Source organism: Copadichromis virginalis, linkage group LG2 (assembly GCF_057382275.1).
Source record: "Copadichromis virginalis isolate Kocher_CV1m ecotype Utaka linkage group LG2, C_Virginalis_male_GT1.1, whole genome shotgun sequence".
Classification (NCBI taxonomy): domain Eukaryota; kingdom Metazoa; phylum Chordata; class Actinopteri; order Cichliformes; family Cichlidae; genus Copadichromis; species Copadichromis virginalis.
In genome coordinates, this window is record NC_140619.1 from 29,895,276 (window position 1) to 29,917,685 (window position 22,410).

Genomic DNA, 22,410 nt, shown 5'->3' on the forward strand with positions numbered 1-22,410 from the left:
GGAAATCACCTTTAGCTATATTGACACGGACCTTTTGTGCTCGTGGAATAGATACAATCAACTCCTGTTGGTTCAGTGTGTCGAAGTCGCTTTGAAAACTTGACTTGGCCGTACTCCACCTCTGGCTTTGCCTCCACCCTTTGCTCTACTTGCTTCCCCTGCTGCTGCAGCATAACCCTGACATCAGCATACGTGACTTCCTGGTCATCATCTTTCTCTGCCTCTGCAGAGAAAATAAATTGAGCAAATAAAGTCAGTGAGTCATCAAAACAATAGTTTGACGTTTCATGAAACTTGATTTCTTAACAAGAGTTAAATAAATTAGACACACATATATATTACTGGTCACTTTGAGAATGAAGTCGAAATGTGCAAATTACATTTCTTGTTTCAAAACAATTGCCACGGCTGCTATACCCTCGACAAAATACCTCGTTTAGATGAGTCTTGTGATACAACAAACATGCGCTTTATTGCACAAGGGTGGAACCATCGCTATCCCTGCATCTGGCCATTGCCAACCATTTAAACCCAGTTAAAGACAGCGGGTATCAAAAAGATCAAAAAGAATCACAACTTTCTTGGTAATATTAAATAAAGGAAAATATTTTTTGTCAGACTGAAGTAAGTTAAAGGAAGTTTTGTACCTTTTTGTTTTGTAGAGAGTTTGTTCTGTTTTTTCCTCTGACAGCTACACCCACAAATAAGAGAAATACCAGTGCTGAGAGAACACCGCCGATCAAGGGCAAAGCTGCTACTCCTAAAATGAAAGACATACAAAAACAAAACAAAAAAACTCAGTAAACACGTTTTTTGTTTTTGTTTGTTTTGTTTGATGGTTTTACAAATGTATTTGGAAATACAGTGGAAAAAAAGAGCCATTCACGTTAATGTCCCAGGTGCAAACAATGGGGAAAAAATGCAGCAAACAATTAGATGAGTTATGACATTTGTACAAAGTGTTCATAATCAATACAAACCGAATATTACCTTTTGTTTATAATAATCTCACTCACCACAGGTAGATATCATCTCTTCTTTGGAGACATTACTGACGTTGTTCCTGACTGAGCAGACCAGATGTCCTGAGACGTGCTGTTTCAGAGTCATGATGTTAGTCTCATTATTTACAGAAAGGAGTTCAGCATCTGTCAGTGTGCGTCCATCCAGAGTCCAGCTGTACTGAGGACTGTCCCCTCCCTCAGAGGAGCAGGACACCCTCATCTCTCCCTGGGACAGACACTCAGAAACCAGCAGGACAGAGGACACAGGAGCTGAGAGAAACACACGCAAATGACTTATGTTACTATCATAGGATATTGATAATAATTTTCTGATCACCTGCTAAATTTGCAAGTTTGCTCACTTACGGACCCAAGACCTGCAGGACACGATTAGTCTCTAATTCTTATGGTAGTTTTATTATAATGAAGAGAGAACCAATCATCCAGAAAAAAACACATTACATGTTAGAATTTGATTTAAATTGATCGAATGTCATTCATAAGTATTTGATCTTCAAGCAAAGCATGACTTAGTACTTGGCGGAGAAACCCTTCTCAGCAAGCACAACAGTAATTCATTTCTTACAGTTGGTCACCAGGTTTGCAAACATCTCACAAGGGGGTTTTGGCCAACTCCACTTCACAGAAACTCTCTAAATCTTTTAGGTTTGTTGGCTGCCACTTGGAAACTGAAAGCTTCCTGTCATTCCACAGATATTTTATAGTAGTGAGGTCTGGATACTAGGCCACTTCATGACCTTAGCATTCTACTTTAGCCACTACTTTGCTGCCTTGGTTGTATGTTTTGGGGCATTGTCTTCCTGACAGACCTATCTCCTCCAAAACTTTATACGTTTTATTCATGTGCTTTTTTCTGAAATTTTTTTGGTTCAAAAATTCACACAAAATGTGTGTGAACAGTGAATAGTCTCTGGGCCAATAAGCACATGTTCAAATGTAACAAGTTGTGAGTTGTATTAAACATATCTGTTCTCAGAGTGTATCAACTACATAAAATTGTCTGTCTTTGAAATTCACTGTTCCCTAACCACAAATGAGAATATCAGTGCATAATTTAGTATTTGTAATTCAAGATTCTGCTTTTTCATTAATTGATCAATATCATTTTTAATCCAATGTTAAAATATATATATAAAAAATAGGTTATTTTCCACCCATAAAGGTATTTATAAATGTCTTTATTATATTCAACAATAGCCTTACAGTACTCATTTAAACCATGTGTCTGACCTGAATTCCAATTTTTGTTTCAAACTCAAACCAATTATGCTGTGTGCATTCATTTTTTGTTTGCATAAAATCGTCTGCAAGCATTTCTTTGTGTGTATCTTGTAGGACCTTTAATCATGCTCTACAATTTTTATTTTGATGTAATAATTTTAAGTTTCTGCCTATTTGCTTTGTTTAGTCAAATTGTATTCAATTAAATTGTATATAGTTTCATTACAACAAGAGTATATATTACATTCTCGAATTAAGAACAGGGAAAGTCCAAAATGCATGTATCTGAAATTTATTGGCATATATTATATACATAGTAAATAAAAATTTTAATTCGTGCTTCGTTTTCCAACAAGGAAAACTTACCTTGAAGAAACAACTGTAGAGTCCGCTCACCTGATGATCTTCCATCTGAATGAAAGGTTTGAAGGGTATAATTACCACTGTTATTCCTGCTAAGGTCATTGATCCTAAATGTTCCATTACTGGGAAAAAAGAGATATCTATGTTCTATGCTATTTGAAGAAAACGTATTATTTCTGACAGTTAGTATTTTTGATGAATTCTTTGACAGATCATATCTAGATATTTCTGCAGTGCTGTCCATCAGTTGAATGTCCACAGTTCCTCCCAAAGCTCCATAACACTGAGCTCCATCCTGTCTGCCATCACAGGAAGTTCCCATACCTGAAAATTTTGAAACATTAATAAATATTTGTCTCAGTTCACACTATGTGAAGAAGCATTTATTGGCATGCAGATTAACATTAACATTACACAGGTCTGTGAGTGAAGCACATTGTGTTAAGGCTCAGCTAGCAGCACTATTTTAGAATTAGTGTCACGTTTTGACATTTTTGTCTGGAAGTCCAAACAGTAAAATGATTTTAATTTAGCTTGTACATGCTGGCTTATCATTACTACTGAATCATCTACTGTGATACTTCAGATAGTACAACAGAGTATTATAGCCACATTAAGAAAATATATATATTGGTGATCAATTATAGTTGTTGCTACGGTTGCAAGACTCTCTACAAAATGCCTGTTGTAGATGAATTAGTGAAACAAACTAATCAGCCGTATAACATCACATAGCATACATCCTCTTTATTGCACAAGGGTGTAACCATCGATAGCCTTGCATCTGTCCATTACCAGCCATTTCCTTTCCAGCCAACTCCAGCAAGTTGGATTGTTTTTCCATCAGATACAACTTTCTGCACCATCTTTTCAAAGTCCTTATACTGATCACCACACTGTGTTTATGAAATAAAAGAGGAATCATTTCCTTCCTCGATTCTAAGGTACGATTTCACTAACTCAGTGAGTATAGCTAGTCTAGCGGTTTGTCTTAAAACAAGTGTACTCTCTTCATTTGGATTTGAAATAGATTTTGATATACCTTTATTAGTCCCACAAGGGGAAATTTCATAAGGCTGCCGATGTCATGGTCCTGCGACCATGACTCAGTGACTTTATGTTTATGTACTTATTGTTATTACTTTCATTATTATTCATGGCTGTTTTGGGATGGTTTGTGTTTGGGATTTTAGACACTGGGTTCTGGGTTTGTGCTCCCTCTGTTGGTCCCTGGTGTTAGTGTTCCCCTGTCTCGTCAGGTTAATCAGGTCCAGCTGTTTCCCCCATCTGTGTGTGATTTCCCAGTGTCTCTTTGTGTATTTATAGCGTGTGATTTCCTCTGCTCCTCGTCGCGTCGTCTGTGTTCCTACCTGGTGTAATCCTCTGCGTGTTCTCCCTGCTGTTCTCCCTTCATGTTCAGGTTTGCCACTCCTCTGTGTAGTTTATCCCAGTTTAGTTTCGTCCTTAGTTCTGTTTGCCATCTCCACTTTGTGTTTGTTATTAACAATAAATCACCCTCACCTCTGAATAAGTGCTGCATTTTGGGTCCTCCTTCCACTTTCCACACGGCCGCTGCCCCGGACCGTGACAGTACGACGCGACCACCAAATGGACCCAGCAGCGCTTAATCCGTCCAGGGAGCTACGAGAGACTCTCATCGATGCCACACAGGAGCTCATCGACCTGTGGCTGGAAAGCCCGGGTGGCACGTCCCAGCGCGCTGTAGAGAGGCGGCTACAGCGTCTGGTGACCGGTCTCCCATGGCTTCTGGGCTCGCTATGTCCGTGGGAGCGGGAGTTTCTCCTTTTAGACCTTGGACTTCACCCTCCGTCTGCATTCCCTTTCGAGCAGCCCGATGCGGTGAGTGAGCGGGACGCTTTGGTTTCCCCAGTTTCCGGGACTTTGTTTTCTGGGGCTATTCAGAGCGGGATGGGAGACGGTATGGATCGCTTACCCACCTTCGTGGTGACTGATCCTTCTCAAGTGGGCGTGTACAGACCCTCTGCAAGACTAACAGACTGTGTCTCTGCCACCCCTTCTGAGCCAGGACTTTATCACCATTCTCCGGCTCAGTTCTGTGTCCAGCCACAAGCTCCCAGGTCTGTAGCTCAACCATTAGCCTCCCTGAGGGCTCAATTACCCGTTCTACCGCCGCTCCAGTTAGCCACTCAGCCACCACCACCGCTAGCATCGCTACAGCCCACAGTTCCGGTGATGGCTGAGCCACAATTTTCGCACTGTTTTTCCACCGCTGTTTCTGAGCAGGGAGACAAACTGTTTCATTACGGACCTGTTCCTCAAAAGCTGGCAACAATAGAGACTATTGCTCACTCCGGGGCTTCCCCAGAGGCTGGGTTACTGCCCTCGGCTTACTCTGGACCCCTGGAGGCCAAGATGCCAGCTGGGAACTGCACCGGGCTGTCACTGCCTGAGCAGGGTCAGTGCTCTGCGCAGCTGCAGCCCTCCTTATGTGTGCCAGAGGCCCACGTGCCTACTGGTTTTGTTTCAAAAGTGCCAGAGGCCCACGTGCCTACTGGTTTTGTTTCATGTGTGCCGGGGGCCCCGGTGCCCACTGGTTCTGCGGCTGTTTTCGCTGGGGGGCCCGAGGAGCCCGTCCAGCCTCCTGCTTCACTAGCTGGGGGTCCCGAGGAGCCCGTCCAGCCTCCTGCTTCGCCTGCTGGGGGGCCCGAGGAGCCCGTCCAGCCTCCTGCTTCGCCAGCTGGGGGGCCCAAGGAGCCCGTCCAGCCTCCTGCTTCTTCGGCTGGGGGGCTCGAGGAGCTCGTCCAGCCTCATCCCACACCTGCTGCCATGTCGGCTGGGGGGCCCGAGGATCCCGTCCGGCCACCTGTGGCTGCTTCTCCACCTGCGGCTGCTTCTCCACCTGTGGCTGCAGCGCCGCCTCCTGCAGTACCATCACCTGCAGCGCTACCACCTGCTACTGCCACGCCTCAGCCTGAAGCTTCAGCCTCGCCTGGTTCTGGTCCAGCTTCATCCTCACCTGGCCCAGCTTCAGCTTCAGCGTCTGCTTCGCCTAGCCCAGCTTCAGCTACAGCTTCATCCACGCCTGGCCCGGCTTCATCCACGCCTGGCCCGGCTTCATCCTCGCCTGATTCTGGTCCAGCTTCATCCTCACCTGGCCCAGCTTCAGCTACAGCTTCATCCACGCCTGGCCCGGCTTCATCCACGCCTGGCCCGGCTTCATCCTCGCCTGATTCTGGCCCAGCTTCAGCTTCAGCGTCTGCTTCGCCTAGCCCAGCTTCAGCTACAGCTTCATCCACGCCTGGCCCGGCTTCATCCACGCCTGGCCCGGCTTCATCCACGCCTGGCCCGGCTTCATCCACGCCTGGCCCGGCTTCATCCTCGCCTGATTCTGGTCCAGCTTCATCCTCACCTGGCCCAGCTTCAGCTACAGTTTCATCTTCGCCTGGCCCGGTTTCATCTTCGCCTGGCCCGGTTTCATCTTCGCCTGGCCCGGTTTCATCTTCGCCTGGCCCGGTTTCATCTTCATCTTCGTCTGGTCCAGCCTCCGTGTCTGCATCCTCGCCTGGTCCAGCCTCCGTGTCTGCATCCTCGCCTGGTCCAGCCTTCGTGTCTGCATCCTCGCCTGGTCCAGCCTTCGTGTCTGCATCATCATCTCCGCCTGCTGCGGTCCCGGCTTCCGTGCCCTCAGCCTCGCCTGGCCCAGCCTCGTTTGGGTCTGGAGCTAAACGGCCGTTTTCTGGACCGCTGGCTAGGCTACTGGCCGAGCGCCGTCGCCTGACTGGCCGCCGTTGCCTTCCGCACGGCCGGCCTCCTGAACTCTTTACGCGCCGCCGCTGCCTTCTTCGTGGACGGCCTCCTGAACTGTGCTTTGGACTCTGCTCCCCTGTGGGTTTTGTGTTCATCTTTGTTTTGGGACTCTGGGGCCTCCGTCCGTGGTCGTGGTCCGGTCCCTCCGTCCTGGGCCCCCTGCCGCCCGCCCGGATCTGGTGGTGTGTTTCTGTGGCTGTCGGGGGCCAGCCCTTGAGGGGGGGGTACTGTCATGGTCCTGCGACCATGACTCAGTGACTTTATGTTTATGTACTTATTGTTATTACTTTCATTATTATTCATGGCTGTTTTGGGATGGTTTGTGTTTGGGATTTTAGACACTGGGTTCTGGGTTTGTGCTCCCTCTGTTGGTCCCTGGTGTTAGTGTTCCCCTGTCTCGTCAGGTTAATCAGGTCCAGCTGTTTCCCCCATCTGTGTGTGATTTCCCAGTGTCTCTTTGTGTATTTATAGCGTGTGATTTCCTCTGCTCCTCGTCGCGTCGTCTGTGTTCCTACCTGGTGTAATCCTCTGCGTGTTCTCCCTTCATGTTCAGGTTTGCCACTCCTCTGTGTAGTTTATCCCAGTTTAGTTTCGTCCTTAGTTCTGTTTGCCATCTCCACTTTGTGTTTGTTATTAACAATAAATCACCCTCACCTCTGAATAAGTGCTGCATTTTGGGTCCTCCTTCCACTTTCCACACGGCCGCTGCCCCGGACCGTGACAGCCGACCTATTGCACGCAATGGCGGCGCCATCTTACCCTCCGACCATACATACATTACACAAAACATCACATGGGGAAGACAGGTCAGAGAGGTATAACAATGGAAAATGCACCACATGAGGAAAGATAAGGAGAAAAAAATAACTCCCCCCAGACTGAGCTCCAACAGGGAGATCAGTTTGAGAACAGAAAAAAAACACCTCTGCACATAGCACATGAAAAAATACACCAAAGAAACACATGACAAGCAACAGCGACCGAGACCGCCTTCGTCAAGAGCAAGAGCAAATGGTTTTCCACTTTAATCTCACAATTTGGACATTATTCTTGCAATGATCAGTAATATTTTTTTCATAATGTGGCTCTAAGCACTCCATCATAATACAGCCATTTTAAATGGTTGTGGTCTTTCTGCAAAATGTAAAGATGCCTGCTGTGACAAAAATGAACAGTTCCGACACTTTGATGTTTCAGTTAACTTGCCCCCATAATTATGACAAGTTGTTGTTAATGTGAAATCTGTTCACATATACCACAGTTGTAGTAGATACCCAAAATAAAAAATATGATATATTCCAATAAACAGTGTTTGCACTGATATTACACAGACAGTGTCTGAAAACTGCATTTAAAACACATTTATATTGTAGATAACTGAGGGCTTTTCCAAAATCTAAATAGATTAAATAAATAAAAATTCTAAAAATGGTACATCTTCCATCATATTTGATTATTAATAAAACTGTGATGGAGCTAATTCAGGTGATTAAAATTAGTTATATATTATTTAAACATTTCTTCTTCCATAACTGTATTTACTTTAAGTGCATATCCACATGAAATTGATATCAGAATTTGATATTATTATTACAAGGAACCAAACAGTGTAATTTAAAAACAGTTAAAGCATTCTGTAATTGTAATTATATTCAACAGATCTATTGTTGATTTTTTTCTGTGTTTGAGATTCTTCATCCATAAGAAAAAAGTCAAACTTTTTCACTGACTTTACTGGATCCCATAGCTGTAAAACATGTTATTCTCTTTTGAAATGTAGAATTAAGCATTAATTTTAAAATGTTACTTGGCTCACCATGAGACACTCGAAAGAACAGCAACAATACAACAGCTTCCATGTCTGTTCAAGGTTCAGCTTCTGTTGATCCATACAGTGGCTTTCAAGCTTCAGCTCAGCGTATGCTGCTCTGAACAGACTGCTGTGTCCTGTTAGTGAACCGCCTCACAGAAACCCTTTGTGTTAGGTTTTATTGATGAGGGGATGGAAGGAGGTGGCATCAGTTTTTCTTCCTTTTTAGCTTTCAAGAAGAGAGGGAAACATCTCATTGATACTAAAAGGGGTTTTGAGAATAATTTCTTAAATTCCTAAGAAATCAGTTCACCTGTATTACAGAATTTAGATTTTAGTTATAATAATTTAGTTTTTATTAATAATAAATTTTCTCTCTCTTTCAACAAAAAGTCACTCCGGATGACCACTAACTTTTTAAACACTATGCAAAGAATTGATATATTTTATACTTATACAAATAATTATAGGTCATCTTTAAAGCTTGGCAAATCTCAAGTTTTAATAGTACAAATCTTAAAGTCCGATAAGCCACTAAAACACAGTTAATCCAGTAATAGCATGCTGCAAAATAGCACCATCTCTTGGTAAAGAATAATGTCAATGCCGCTGAGGCCAAGGGGCAGAATGGACCTAATATACAGATGGAAACACAGAGGCTCAAAAAATGGTGTGAATAACATTTATTTACAAAGATGTCATTTTTAAATATAAATGACAAATACTAGTGCACGGGAGCAGGGAACTGTTTACAGGGGCTATGTATATGAAGCTATGTATATCAGTGAAGGCAACAAAAGATCCTCAGCACTTAGCTCTTGCATTTATATACAGTGTTATGAAAATGTTTGGGCACCCCAGATAATTTTCATGATTTTCCTTCATAAAACATTGTTTGGATTAGCAATTTATCAAATAGCAGACGAACACAGTGATATTTGAGAAGGGAAATGACGTTTATAGGATTTACAGAAAGTGTGCAATAGTGCAACAGAAAAATCACATCAATATTTAGTAGATCCTCCTTCTGCAGGATTAACGTGGTGATTGTGGCTCAAGAGTTAGGCGTTCACCTTGTAATCGGAAGGTTGCCGGTTCAAGTCCCGGCTTGGACAGTCTTGGTCGTTGTGTCCTTCACCTGTTGCCTACTGGCGGTGGCGCCAGTGTCAGTGCGCCCCAGGATGGCTGTGGCTACAATGTAGCTTGCATCACCTGTATGTGGATGACTGGTTGTGTAAAGTGCTTTGGGGTCCTTAGGGACTAGTAAAGTGCTATACAAATACAGGCCATTTACCATAGTTGTCTTGTTGAAATATCCACCCCTGGCACAACTTCAACTTGGTGACTGATTCTTGAACATTGTTCTCAAAAATCTGCTGATTTTGACCAGAACCCATTCGACTCTCAACTTTAACAAGGTCCCAGTACCTGCACTGGCCCCACAGCATGATGGAACCACCACCAAATTTTACTGTGGGTAGCAAGTGTTTGCCTTGAAATGCTGTGTTCTGTTTCCACCATGCATACTGACTTTTGTTATGTCCAAATAAGTCCATTTTTGTTTCATCAGTCCACTGCACCTTATTTCAAAATCAAGCTGGCTTGACCAAATGTGTGTGAAACATACCTCAAGTGACTCTGTTTGTGCGAAAAGGCTTCTTCTGCATTTATCTCCCATACAGCATCTCCTTGTGCAAAGTGTGCTGAATAGTTGAACAATACACAGTGACACCATCTGCAGCAAGATGTTGTTGTAGGTCTTTGGAGCTGCTCTGTGGGTTGACTGTGACTGTTCTCACCATCCTTCACCTCTGCTTATCTAAGATTTTCCTTGGCCTGCCATTTTGGGCCTTAACCAGAACTGTGCCTGTGGTCTTCCATTTCCTCACAGTGGAAACTGACAGCTGAAATCTCTGAGATAGCTTTTTGTTTCCTTCCTCTAAACTATGATGTTGAACAGTATTTGGTTTCAGGTCATTCGAGAGTTGTTTTTAGGCTGCTACTCAGAGAAGATGCAAAGAGGAGAAAAACGTGCAATTGGCCACCTTAAATACCCTTTCTTATAAGTTTATAAGATTCACATGTGTATGTAGGTCAAGGGTCAATGAGTTTACCAAACAAATTTTGTGTTCCAATAATTAGTGCTAAAGGTATTCAAATCAATAAAACGACAATTTGGTGCCCAAATTTACGCACCAGCCTAATTTTGTTTAAGTAACTATTGCACACTTTCTGTAAATCCTATAAGTGTCATTTGACTTCCCAAGTATCACTGTGTTTGTATGCTATATGATATATTTAAATGAAATTGCTGATCCAAACAACCAATGATTTATGAAGAAAAATCATGAAAATTATCAGGGGTGCCCAAACATTTGCAAACCACTGTATATAAATGCAAGAGCTAAGTGCTGAGGATGTAAATCATAAAGAAAGCTATATACATGAATGTGAGCTAACGCTGATAGCAGACAATCTGGCAAAGAGTAGTGGTCAACACTGGTCTTAAATACAGCCGTGATAATGAGCTCCAGGTGTGATTCAAGGTAGGAAATGAGGTCAGCTAGAGGTGGAGACACGTAGCTCTATGGAAAAATGCTGCCACTCACCTGGACCATGACAAATAATACTGCTTCAGACTGATTTGGTGACCCCTTACACCTTTCTTAGACTTTATTTTGAATATTATAATAATCTCTTTCAGTGTGTTTTTATTTTATTTATATAGTCCGAAACACAACATATGCCACCACAAAATACCTTAATCACTAAGGCCTCCCAGACATAGACAACCTACAGGTCTCTTTATTAAACAGTATGGACCATAGTGTCTTCAGAGGTGGCAAAAGTACAGTTATTCTTTACTTAAGTAGACGTACTAATACATGCGTTAAAAAAACACTCTGGTTTATGTATTGATTCAACCTCTTTACTCGAGTAAGAATGAAAAAGTACAGGCAGCACAGGCTGTGGAATGTATTCAAAGTGAGAAAGTAAAAAGTGCCTCTTTGAAGGACATCTGTTTTTGTACAAAGATAACTGAACCACATGCTAGAGAAATCTAATGGGCCTATTAAACAAATACAAACATTTTTTGTTTGCCTACACACCTACACAGAAAAATGAATATAGTCATGAGCTCTGTTTTTGCTGCTCTAAGATGTACTGCTCTTTATGGATTTACATTATGCATTACGTTCTTGAAGGTTTTTTTTAGTCACAAGTTTCACTTGGAGCCCCGTCGGGGCGCAATTGTGTGCATCCCTGACCAAATTGCATGAATTACCTACCTTGTTTAAGAATTTGATTGGGCAATTCAACATCATTCACACATTGTCACAGCACAAGCATTTATGAAGACGAACTGGAACTTACTCATTAGCTCTTGACAGGATGGTGACTTCAAGTGCTGCTAATACAAAGTTAAATTCAGTTGTTCAGTTGGTATAAAATGGCTACTGAACCTCTTTAGGTTTCCTTGAAGATGTTTCACCTCTCATCTGAGAAGCTTCTTCAGTTCTAAGAGAAAGTGATGGAAAGTTCCAGATTGGGTAGTACCAGGGGAACAATATGAGAACAGCACCACCAAGGCTTTTGGCGGAGCAATACAGCAAGAGCATATTGGAGAAGAACCAACCCTTAACAGCAATGTTCAGTGGCTAGTGAATCTAAAAACAGATCACAGCAACCACCCTGAACAGGGTCCAGTAATTATCACAGTGGTAGACATCCAAGAAAGGGTCTCCAGTATCAAGAGTTGGACAGCACCAGGCCCCGACATAGTTCACGCCTAGTGGCTGAAGAAGCTAACTGCACTCCATAAGCATCTGGCAGCACAAATGAACTAGCTAGTCGATGGGAGACACTCAGAAAGGCCGGACAGCCCTGATCCTCAAGGACCCCCAGAAGGGACTGGTCCCATCCAACTACCGGCAAAGTTGGATGGGACCAGGCCATTTAAGATGAACAGGCACATGGCAAGAATACCAGAGGCCCAAAACATTAGCTCCTGGTAGACCGAGCAGACAGCCAAGATTGCAAGATTAGGCTAACCAACCTGTGCACTGGATTAATTACAAGAAGGTTTATGACTTCATGCCTCACACCTGGATTTGTCCTGCAGACAGACAAAATGGTGTTGGCTAACCAACCAGAAATAGTGGATGTAGAAACAGAAGAAGACAGCCGTAGTGATAGATGTAGCGATGACAGTAACATCCGAAAGAAGGAGAATGAGAAGTTTGAGAAATACCAAGGGCTTAGAGAGGAGTTTGAGAAGATGTAGGGGGTTAAGGTAACAGTGGTCCCAGTGGTAATCGAAGCACTAAGTGCAGTGACTCCCAAGCTAGGTGAGTGGCTCCAGCAGATCCCAGGAACAATATTCGAGATCGCTGCCCAGAGAGAGAAAAAAAGAAAAAAAAAAAGAATACTGCTAGCATAATGGACAGGTTTTTGATGGGGGCTCTCACATAAAAGCAAAGCAGAGGTTGAAGCATCGCAAAATATGCTTCCAAACCAACTTTCTTCCAAGCCAAAGGCTAGAAAATATGATGATGCATATCTTGTATTTGGCTTCACCTGCACAACGACGGTGCCAATGTAGGTATACTGACAGAATTTGTTTTCCCTGCGTCGGGAGCACGCGCTGGGCTGTCCAAATCACGGACCAACAGTATCCCACATTATGGATTTTCAGTTCACAAACACTTCTAATAATAACATTTTGGCAATGTTGTAAAATAAAAGGGGGCCCAGCAAAAAAAAAAAAAGTTACAATGGAACCAGAGAGAAAAAAAGTACACTTTCTCCAGTCTGGAATCATTGTAATCTCATAATGTCAAATAAGGTATATGTTTTTCCGCTCCTATGCTTTTGTATTCCTGCCTCATCAGTACCATGTGGAAGAGTTTTTTCCAAAGCAGGAGAACTGATCTCAAACAAAAGCTTCTGATTTCTTAATAAAAATCTGCCTTTTCCCCTTACACACACAAGTACACAAGCACTCCCACAGTCAAAAGCACTTATAATTCCTAAACCAAACTTCCCCTTTATTTCACATTTTTCTCTTATACTTCCTTGCATAACAATAAAGTATAACGTATTTTTTCTGTTCTAAACATTACATACTGTATTAGTCAATTATATTATTTTTATTATATTGAAATTAATTGGAATATATAGACTTCTCTTTCATTTGGATTAGCACTTTATCATCAGCTGGTTTTGTAAACAGGAAAACAGATGTCAGAATAAATATACCTAGTTCAGTTTCTTGGCACAAGCTTTAGCCACTTTGCCGGCAATACTTCTTTTGTCCTGCAGATGTCGGTATTGAACGATACACTCCACTAGAAGTAATCTACCCATCATTACTCTCCGCCATATGTTAAAATAGCTAAGATAGCTCACTAAATGTAAAGCTATAACAGTTTTTTTTATTACACATTAAAACAACTAAATAAAAAAACTTTAAGTTTAGTTATTTTAATAAGGACTTGGACTTGGGCCCCTGATCGGCACCGGGCAAAGTGGTCTGGTGCGGACCAGGAGAAGGCCCATGGTGGATGTTGGCACAATGTGAATTCTGCCCAGTGCTCTGTCAAAGTGAAGAAATTCAATGAAGTGCGGGTAAACGGCGATAGTAACTATGATTCTCTATAGCCAAATGCTTTGTCATCTAACTAGTGAAGTGCGTTCAATTCCAGAGAGAGTTCAATTCCCACCATCAGGCTGGGGTCTTGTTGTGCTAGTCTGCATGTTCTCTCAGTGTTTCTCTCCGGGTACTCCAGCTTCTTCCCACAGTCCAATGACATGGAGTTAGTGAGGATAGGTTAATTGGAAACTCCAAATTGCCCATAGGTGAGAATGGTTGTCTGCTGGCGACCTGCCCCTGCACCCTGCCTCTCGCCCTAAGACAGCTGGGATAGGCTAAAAAAGATAAGTGGCAGAGAATGGATTGATGTAGTTTAATAAATTTTTGGCAGTGACAATAAGCATGAAACAGACTGAGTACAAAAATCCTTTACTGTTTAATGCATGATTATTTAGTCAACTAAAATATTTGTTCTCATAAATATTACTGAGGTGTATAACTATGTCTGTAAATCACCTAATGTACACTATAAATGTTAATATGTTATACAAAATTTTTTTGCAGTGTAGAAGTAGAAGTTAAAGCAAAGTATACAATATGAATATTTACTCAATTAAATGCAATCTTTAGTACAATGTAAACTTATTTTATAACATCGTATTTCGATATAGGATTTTCACTTCAGTAAGAGAAGAGTATTTACATCTTTATTTATTTGTCAATACACTGGCAAAAACATATTTAACTCTTCAAAATGCTGAATACATTTTTTCAACAAATTCCCAAATAAAAGGCAGAAAGCATCATAAAAAAAAACAGGTTTAAGATTCCTGAAATAAAATTTCGTATAAACAGCAGTTACAAGTGGGCTGATTCTTTTTGTTTATAGCATTATCTAATTTCAGCTTTACCTAGAAAAAAAAGTGGCAAATGACTATAGACTACTTTTCTTACATATTTTTTTCTATTAGTTTCCACAGAATCCAAATCCAAAAATACTCATCGCTTCACCAGATGAAATTTGCAACTTAGTGTTGGCCTAAGTTGCAGAACTTCTCATTTCGACCATCAAAACAGAGTTTTCTGGGAATTCTGCTTGTAGGGCAGCAGAGGCTTCAGCTTTTTCATTTTTCTTTTTCTTCCAAGTAAAGTAGATGGAAATCCCAATTAGTAAGACAATTACCACAACTGCTCTCAAACCACATATAGGCAAGGAAATATCTGTACAGAGACACAAAAAACACAAGCAAAGTTAAAGATGTGACAGAAGAGTTATCTGTTATATACTGTGGTTCATATCAGGTAAAATCAACTTTTTGCTGACTCCTTATTTACAAAGACTCACCACACCAGGTAGTGGCATGTATTTGATTTGTAAGATTTTTTATCATTCCAGATGCCCTTCCTAAAACAACCCTAAAGGAGTTTTGTTTCTTCTCAGGAGCCAAAGGTCTTTTGGTCATTAGAAAAATGTGCAAACTATTACACTAATCAGCCACTACCATTGTTCACATTAGTTAAATCCTTTTCTACCACATCAGTTGTGAAAGAGGTATTGTCCTCACCCTGCAAGGTGGGCTGCACAAATTAATGCGATTATATGAGAACGGTGAAACAGATAACATAGGTGTGGCTACTGGGAGGATGAGGGGTTCTGGTGGTTGCCAGTATGTTTTATTATTTGGGATCTTGAAGATTTGCAGACACACAGTCTGTTGTTAGTTTAAGACAGTCTGTTTATGGCTGCAGGTGCAACACAATAAATTACACATAATATAATCATTAAGTTTTTCTCACTCACCACAAGTACATTTGCTTTGTTCTTTGTAGACTTCACTGACATTGTTCCTGACTGAGCAGGTCAGACGTCCTGAGACATGCTGTTTCAGAGTGATGTTGTTACTCTCATTATTTCCAGAAGAGAGCTCAGCATCTGTCAGTGTGCGTCCATCCAGAGTCCAGCTGTACTGAGGACTGTCCCCTCCCTCAGGGGAGCAGGACACCCTCATCTGTCCGAGGAATAGACACTCAGAGACGATCAGGACAGAGGTCACAGGAGCTGAGAGAAACACACAAATATGACTTTTGATACATCAAATGATACACTTTCATGCACTATGCACCTCAGCACTTGATGTCCCTACTGTGTGACTTCACATTGTCTGCCACTTAGTACTGAGTTTCTGTAGTTCCTGAAATCTTCCGCTCTCTTACAGTTGATTATGGAATATGTGGGAGGGAAGAAATATCTCAAAATAACTTGCTGAAAAGGTAGCATCCATGTTACACTAACATACACAACTTCAGTGTAATCTTTAGTACACTTGAGTACACATGTTCGCAAATGTTTGTAGAGGCAGACTGCATGGGTTTCACACATCTGTGGCAATGGAAGTGAAAACATCTGAATTTTAAGATTAAGAGATGTGGCCCAATACGTTGGTGTATGAAGTGCACATCATGTAGATTATATTTATTTCATGCACAAAATATATGTATCTTAAAATATGTGCTCTATATTATAAAGATTACCAAAACAATATTGCATTTACATGAATTAAAGGCTGCATTTCCCAACATTTACCTTGAATGAACAACTGTAAAGTCCTCTCGCCTAATGATCTTCCATCTGAATCAATGGTTTGAAGGGAGTAATTACCACTGTCATTCCTGCTCAGGTTATTGATCCTAAATTTTCCATTACTGGGAAAAAATAGAGATCTATGTGCTATAGTATTATGAAGAAACCTGTTCTTTATGACATTTAATATTCTTAATGAATTCTTAAACAGTTGGTATCTAGATATTTCTGCAGTGGTGTCAATCAGCTGGATGTCCACAGTTCCTCCCAAAGCTCCATAACACTGAGCTCCATCCTGTCTGCCATCACAGTAAGTTTCCACACCTGCAAAATTTGAAACATTAAAAAGAAAAACATTTGTGATTCATTAGTTTCTAGCAAACAAATCACAATAAAAATTACATTAACATTGTCAGCAATCCAAAATTTACTGATGTGAGGACTTCTACTTGTTAAAAATATTTTTAGTATTACCATGTTTAAACCTAATTATGTTTTGGATAACCCAGTGCTTTGATTGATTGGTATCACATACAGTGGGGCAAAAAAGTATTTAGTCAGCCACCGATTGTGCAAGTTCCCCCACTTAAAATGATGACAGAGGTCAGTAATTTGCACCAGAGGTACACTTCAACTGTGAGAGACAGAATGTGAAAAAAAAATCCATGAATTCACATGGTAGGATTTGTAAAGAATTTATTCGTAAATCAGGGTGGAAAATAAGTATTTGGTCACCTCAAACAAGGAAAATCTCTGGCTCTCACAGACCTGTAATGTCTTCTGTAAGAAGCTTTTCTGTCCCCCACTCGTTACCTGTATGAATGGCACCTGTTTGAACTCATCATCTGTATAAAAGACACCTGTCCACAGCCTCAAACAGTCAGACTCCAAACTCCGCCATGGCCAAGACCAAAGAGCTTTCGAAGGACACCAGGAAAAGTATTGTAGACCTGCACCAGACTGGGAAGAGTGAATCTACAATAGGCAAGCAGCTTGGTGTGAAAAAATCAACTGTGGGAGCAATCATCAGAAAATGGAAGACATACAAGACCACTGATAATCTCCCTCGATCTGGGGCTCCACGCAAGATCTCATCCCGTGGGGTCAAAATGATCATGAGAACGGTGAGCAAAGATCCCAGAACCACACGGGGGACCTGGTGAATGACCTGCAGAGAGCTGGGACCAAAGTAACAAAGGTCACCATCAGTAACACACTACAACGGCAGGGAATCAAATCCCGCAGTGCCAGACGTGTTCCGCTGCTGAAGCCAGTGCATGTCCAGGCCCGTCTGAAGTTTGCCAGAGAGCACATGGATGATACAGCAGAGGATTGGGAGAATGTCATGTGGTCAGATGAAACCAAAGTAGAACTTTTTGGTATAAATTCAACTCGTCGTGTTTGGATGAAGAAGAATACTGAGTTGCATCCCAAGAACACCATACCTACTGTGAAGCATGGGGGTGGAAACATCATGCTATGGGGCTGTTTTTCTGCCAAGGGGACAGGACGACTGATCCGTGTTAAGGACAGAATGAATGGGGCCATGTATCGTCAGATTTTGAGCCAAAACCTCCTTCCATCAGTGAGAACTTTGAAGATGAAACGAGGCTGGGTCTTCCAACATGACAATGATCCAAAACACACCGCCCGGGCAACAAAGGAGTGGCTCCGTAAGAAGCATTTGAAAGTCCTGGAGTGGCCTAGCCAGTCTCCAGACCTCAACCCCATAGAAAATCTGTGGCGGGAGTTGAAAGTCCGTGTTGCTCGGCGACAGCCCCAAAACATCACTGCTCTCGAGAAGATCTGCATGGAGGAATGGGCCAAAATACCAGCTACTGTGTGTGCAAACCTGGTAAAGACCTATAGTAAACGTTTGACCTCTGTTATTGCCAACAAAGGTTATGTTACAAAGTATTGAGTTGTATTTTTGTTATTGACCAAATACTTATTTTCCACCCTGATTTACGAATAAATTCTTTACAAATCCTACCATGTGGATTCATGGATTTTTTTTTTCACATTCTGTCTCTCACAGTTGAAGTGTACCTCTGGTGCAAATTACTGACCTCTGTCATCATTTTAGGTGGGGGAACTTGCACAATCGGTGGCTGACTAAATACTTTTTTGCCCCACTGTAAGTTGTAGTAGCACCACTACCGTAAATCTGTCAGCTCTTACTGTTTTACTCAGAGTAGGTAGCAGTTTTGCAAATTGTAGGTAATAGAGGCTGAAGAACAAAATGCTGCATCCATAATTTCAAACACGAATGTGTCCAACATTTATTAATATATTAAGAACTAAGAAACACAGGTAGATACATTCTCCACATTTTAGACGAATGCAAACACTACATTCTTTTCATGAAAAAAAAGAAATGGGTGTTCATCAAACAGAAAAAAGGAAGCTATATTTCAGAAAAAAGAATCCTCAAACAAGCAGGATGGAGATGTTTATTTATGAAGGTAGCATTAAAATTGAAAGAGGAATGCAACCGAAACATTGTTCAGCATATCTGTAGTGACTGCATGACTTAAATAACTTAAGATGTGGATTCATAGTTACAGCCAAGCAAAAAGTTGAGACAGTTTCTTGAAAATTAGGCAGTCCATCAAAGTGAAAAATAAGCTTGATTTCTCTGATAAGGAGGGAGGGAATAAAGTCCTCTAAAATGTCAGAACTCACTTAAACACACTGCAACAAGACTGCCAAGGTGCATAGTGATCTAAGATTTTACCACTGTTACTTAAACTGATAAAAAGAAAAAAAAGGAACTGAAGCTCTTCTCAAATTGTCACGTACTGCAATTGAAGCCAATAGATTCTTACATTAATTTATTAAAAGCAATCAAAGTACACATATATTAGCTTTTAAATTCTCTGATGATGATGTCAGATATTTTGTAAGGGTTAAAAAATAGATTCACTTGTTGGTTTAATAAACAAAGTCCTGTTGGTTTCATACTGACACCTGTGTCCTAAAGATTGAGGTGCAGTTGATAAAAATGAAGCCTATGCGTAAAAACAAATACTTCATGAATGAATGTACAGAATGACCGTAATGAACAAAGTCATGATTATTATTTTTAAATCAAAAATGTTCTCACTCACCACAGGTAGATATCCTCTCCTCTTTGTAGACATAACTGACATTGTTCCTGACTGAGCAGGTCAGACGTCCTGAGATGTGCTGTTTCAGAATAATGTTTTTACTCTCATTGTTTCCAGAAAGGAGCTCAGCATCTGTCAGTGTGCGTCCATCCAGAGTCCAGCTGTACTGAGGACTGTCCCCTCCCTCAGAGGAGCAGGACACCCTCATCTCTCCCTGGGACAGACACGCAGAGACCAGCAGGACAGAGGACACAGGAGCTGAGAGAAACACGCACAGATGACTTTGATAATATAATGAGATGCACTTTCATGCACTATGCTTCCTTCTGTGTAACTTTACATGGTCTGTAACTTAATGGCTGATTTTCCATAGTTCCTAAATTCGTCCGCTCTGCAATAATATCACTTTACATCAATTAAAGGCTGCATTTCCCAACATTTACCTTGAATGAACAGCTGTAAAGTCTGCACGCCTGATGTTGTTCCATCTGAATCAAAGGTTCGAAGGGTATATATACCACTGTCTGTCCTGCTCAGATTATTGATCCTAAATGTTCCATTACTGGGAAAATAAGCTCTCTCTCCTATGGTATTAGAAATAACCTTATTATTTAACCAATTTAGTATTCTTAATGAATTCTTGAACAGTTGGTATCTAGGTATTTCAGAGCTGCTGTCCATCAGCTGGATGTCCACAGTTCCTCCCAAAGCTCCATAACACTGAGCTCCATCCTGTCTGCCATCACAGTGAGTTTCCACACCTGCAAATTTTGAAACATTAAAAAGACAAACATTTGTGATTCGTTAGTTTCTGGCAAATAAATCACAATAAAAATTAAATTATGAGGACTTTTACTTGTTAAAAAGTATTTTAGTATTACCATGTTTATACCTAATTGATCCTAACCGATCATCACGATTAACGCGATTAAAATTCTTCTCACACTCATCCCGTCTGGAGCGTAGAAAGAACAGCCTTCGTACAAACTGCTTGAAATGCGTTGACAGAGACATTCCAGGGATTTTGAGTCAGTCTGAGCTCCAGGTGAGTTAAATGTTAATCGCGTTAGTCGCGATGATGGCGTTACCGTGCTTAATCAAAGTACACATATTGGAACTTTGTGTAAGTATTTGTCCTGCTTTAACATCCCTGAGTATGATGTCAGATATTTTGTACAGGTTAAAAAAAATATTAAGCGATAAGTGCCACATTTAAGAAGAACAGCTCACCATGAGACAGTCCCAGAAGAATCACCATCAATCCCAGCACAGCTTTCATGTCTCCTCACTGTTCAGTGTGTGTTGACACAGAGTATGTTAAAAAATGACATGCAAATATGTCCAGCAGTTAACAGTCAGAAATGGGTCCTGCTACTGATCTGTCTGTTTTAAAAAGCTCATCACATTAAAAAAGGAAGCAAAACCAACATACTTAAAGAACCAATAGAAAGACTGTTCTTGCTCTGTGTGTGAATATGTGAAAAAGGAAGTGCAACTAGCATTTTCATTACTTAGCAGAATTTATTTTTTATTGTTATTATTACTCACACTGTCAATTGACTATTTTTACATCTGTAACAAACTAACACTATCCTGCCCATCACTCAGATCTACCTCAATTTCATGTATTTTAATGCAATTCAACAGCAGCCCCATTTATATTTCATCTTAAGTAATTTTGGTTCTGATCCAAAGTATATGATGTGCACATCTATGAAGAAAAAAGAAACACTTTCAAGCAACTTAAAGAAGTCCAGACGCTTTTCTTTGCAAGCTCCTTTGACTAAAAGACAGGAAGTGATTAGAACAGAGCAAAAGAGAGAGAAAAGAGAGAAGTTGTTTTTCAGTTTAGAGCAGTGATGTGCGGATCGATGCTGAAATATCAATTCCTCCGATACCAATCATTTATGTTCTAGAATTGATTCTCACATTAAAATATCGATATTTTAGTAATTTAGGTTAAATTTGTAGTTTATCATTAACAGGAACACAGTGGAAAGAAACTATAACATTCGGATTGTCTACATTCAAAGGAACTACTTCCTCTTCCGCCTTTCATAGTCATGTGCGAAATACGGCTGTATAAATATTTCGCAGCCCCTTGGCATGCACACTCACAACAATGGCTGACCGTAATTGTGCAGAGGTATTTTGCCTCCACAAACAGCTGAGACGTGGTTTGCGATACATGTGGCAAAAAAGTGAGGTGTTGTGGCCATACTTGCCAACATTGTGACCTCAGAATTAGGGAGAAATTCAAAAGGGCTGTTGGGGGGGGGGGGTAGAAATACATTTTATAGTGTTTATTTATCGGATAAAATACGCTAAATGTCACCGTTATTATTGGCTGGCCCGGAAACAGCGGGGGTGTCCAAATTCAGAGGGTGCTTCCACCTGAGGACCCGGCCTTCGCGGTCTAAAGAAAGCCGGGTAGTACGTCATGAGCTCCCTCGGTGGAGTGAAACTCTGCCGTCTGCTCCTTGCTATCTAAAATATAACTGGGCGCTGACTTAAACTTTCGACTTTGTTCTTTGTTCATTTGTCTCTTTTAATTCTATTTTGTTGTACTTTTTCAACATGTTCAAAATAAAGATTCAATCAATCAATCAATCGACCGTCTCACACTTTGTTTAATTAGTTTTCTGTTTGATGTTTATTCAGCTGTGTGAAAACCCTGGAGGAACCCTCCCGAGGGATTAATAAAGTTAAATTTGATCTAATCTAATAACTTTAATCTCAGCCAAACCGATTTACTCACGAACAAATAAAACACTGAAAAAGCCAAACAATAACATTTAACATTAAGTTATCAAAGTGACTTATATATCATGTTTAACCCGAGTAGTGAAAGACCGCTGGGGTTTGAAAACGATGTGTCGGTTGGCTCAGATATTTGAAGTTTACACAGCTACATTCTC

At 41.1% G+C, this 22,410-nt stretch overlaps 1 protein-coding gene across 2 annotated transcripts; it reads right to left on the minus strand.

Annotated features, from left to right (window-relative positions):
* Nucleotides 1–1,008: 1,008 nt before the first annotated feature.
* LOC146717591 (uncharacterized) lies at nucleotides 1,009–20,274 on the minus strand. 2 transcript variants are annotated; one of them, XM_085478370.1, is made up of 6 exons: nucleotides 19,936–20,235; nucleotides 19,493–19,750; nucleotides 16,386–16,706; nucleotides 15,606–15,860; nucleotides 2,613–2,933; nucleotides 1,009–1,274 (listed from the first exon to the last, which is right to left on the minus strand). In XM_085478370.1, exons 1-6 carry the CDS (start codon nucleotides 20,171–20,173, stop codon nucleotides 1,009–1,011), a joined length of 1,659 nt encoding a protein of 552 aa, XP_085334496.1. In that variant the 5' UTR covers nucleotides 20,174–20,235. The 2 variants fall into 2 exon arrangements, with proteins under 2 accessions (XP_085334496.1, XP_085334489.1); XM_085478363.1 differs by lacking the exons at nucleotides 1,009–1,274; nucleotides 2,613–2,933 and adding an exon at nucleotides 14,168–15,022 and having other exon boundaries at nucleotides 15,603–15,860; nucleotides 19,936–20,274.
* Nucleotides 20,275–22,410: the final 2,136 nt, after the last annotated feature.

Coding starts and splice junctions, on each gene's coding strand:
- LOC146717591 (XM_085478370.1), bottom strand. CDS start 20,173: ATGGACAGCAGCTCTGAAATACCTAGATACCAACTGTTCAAGAATTCA. Junction 19,751..19,935: donor TTTACAGCTGTTCATTCAAG/GTAAATGTTGGG, acceptor TGTTTCTCTCAG/CTCCTGTGTCCTCTGTCCTG. Junction 16,707..19,492: donor GGAGAGGATATCTACCTGTG/GTGAGTGAGAAC, acceptor CAAATTTTGCAG/GTGTGGAAACTTACTGTGAT.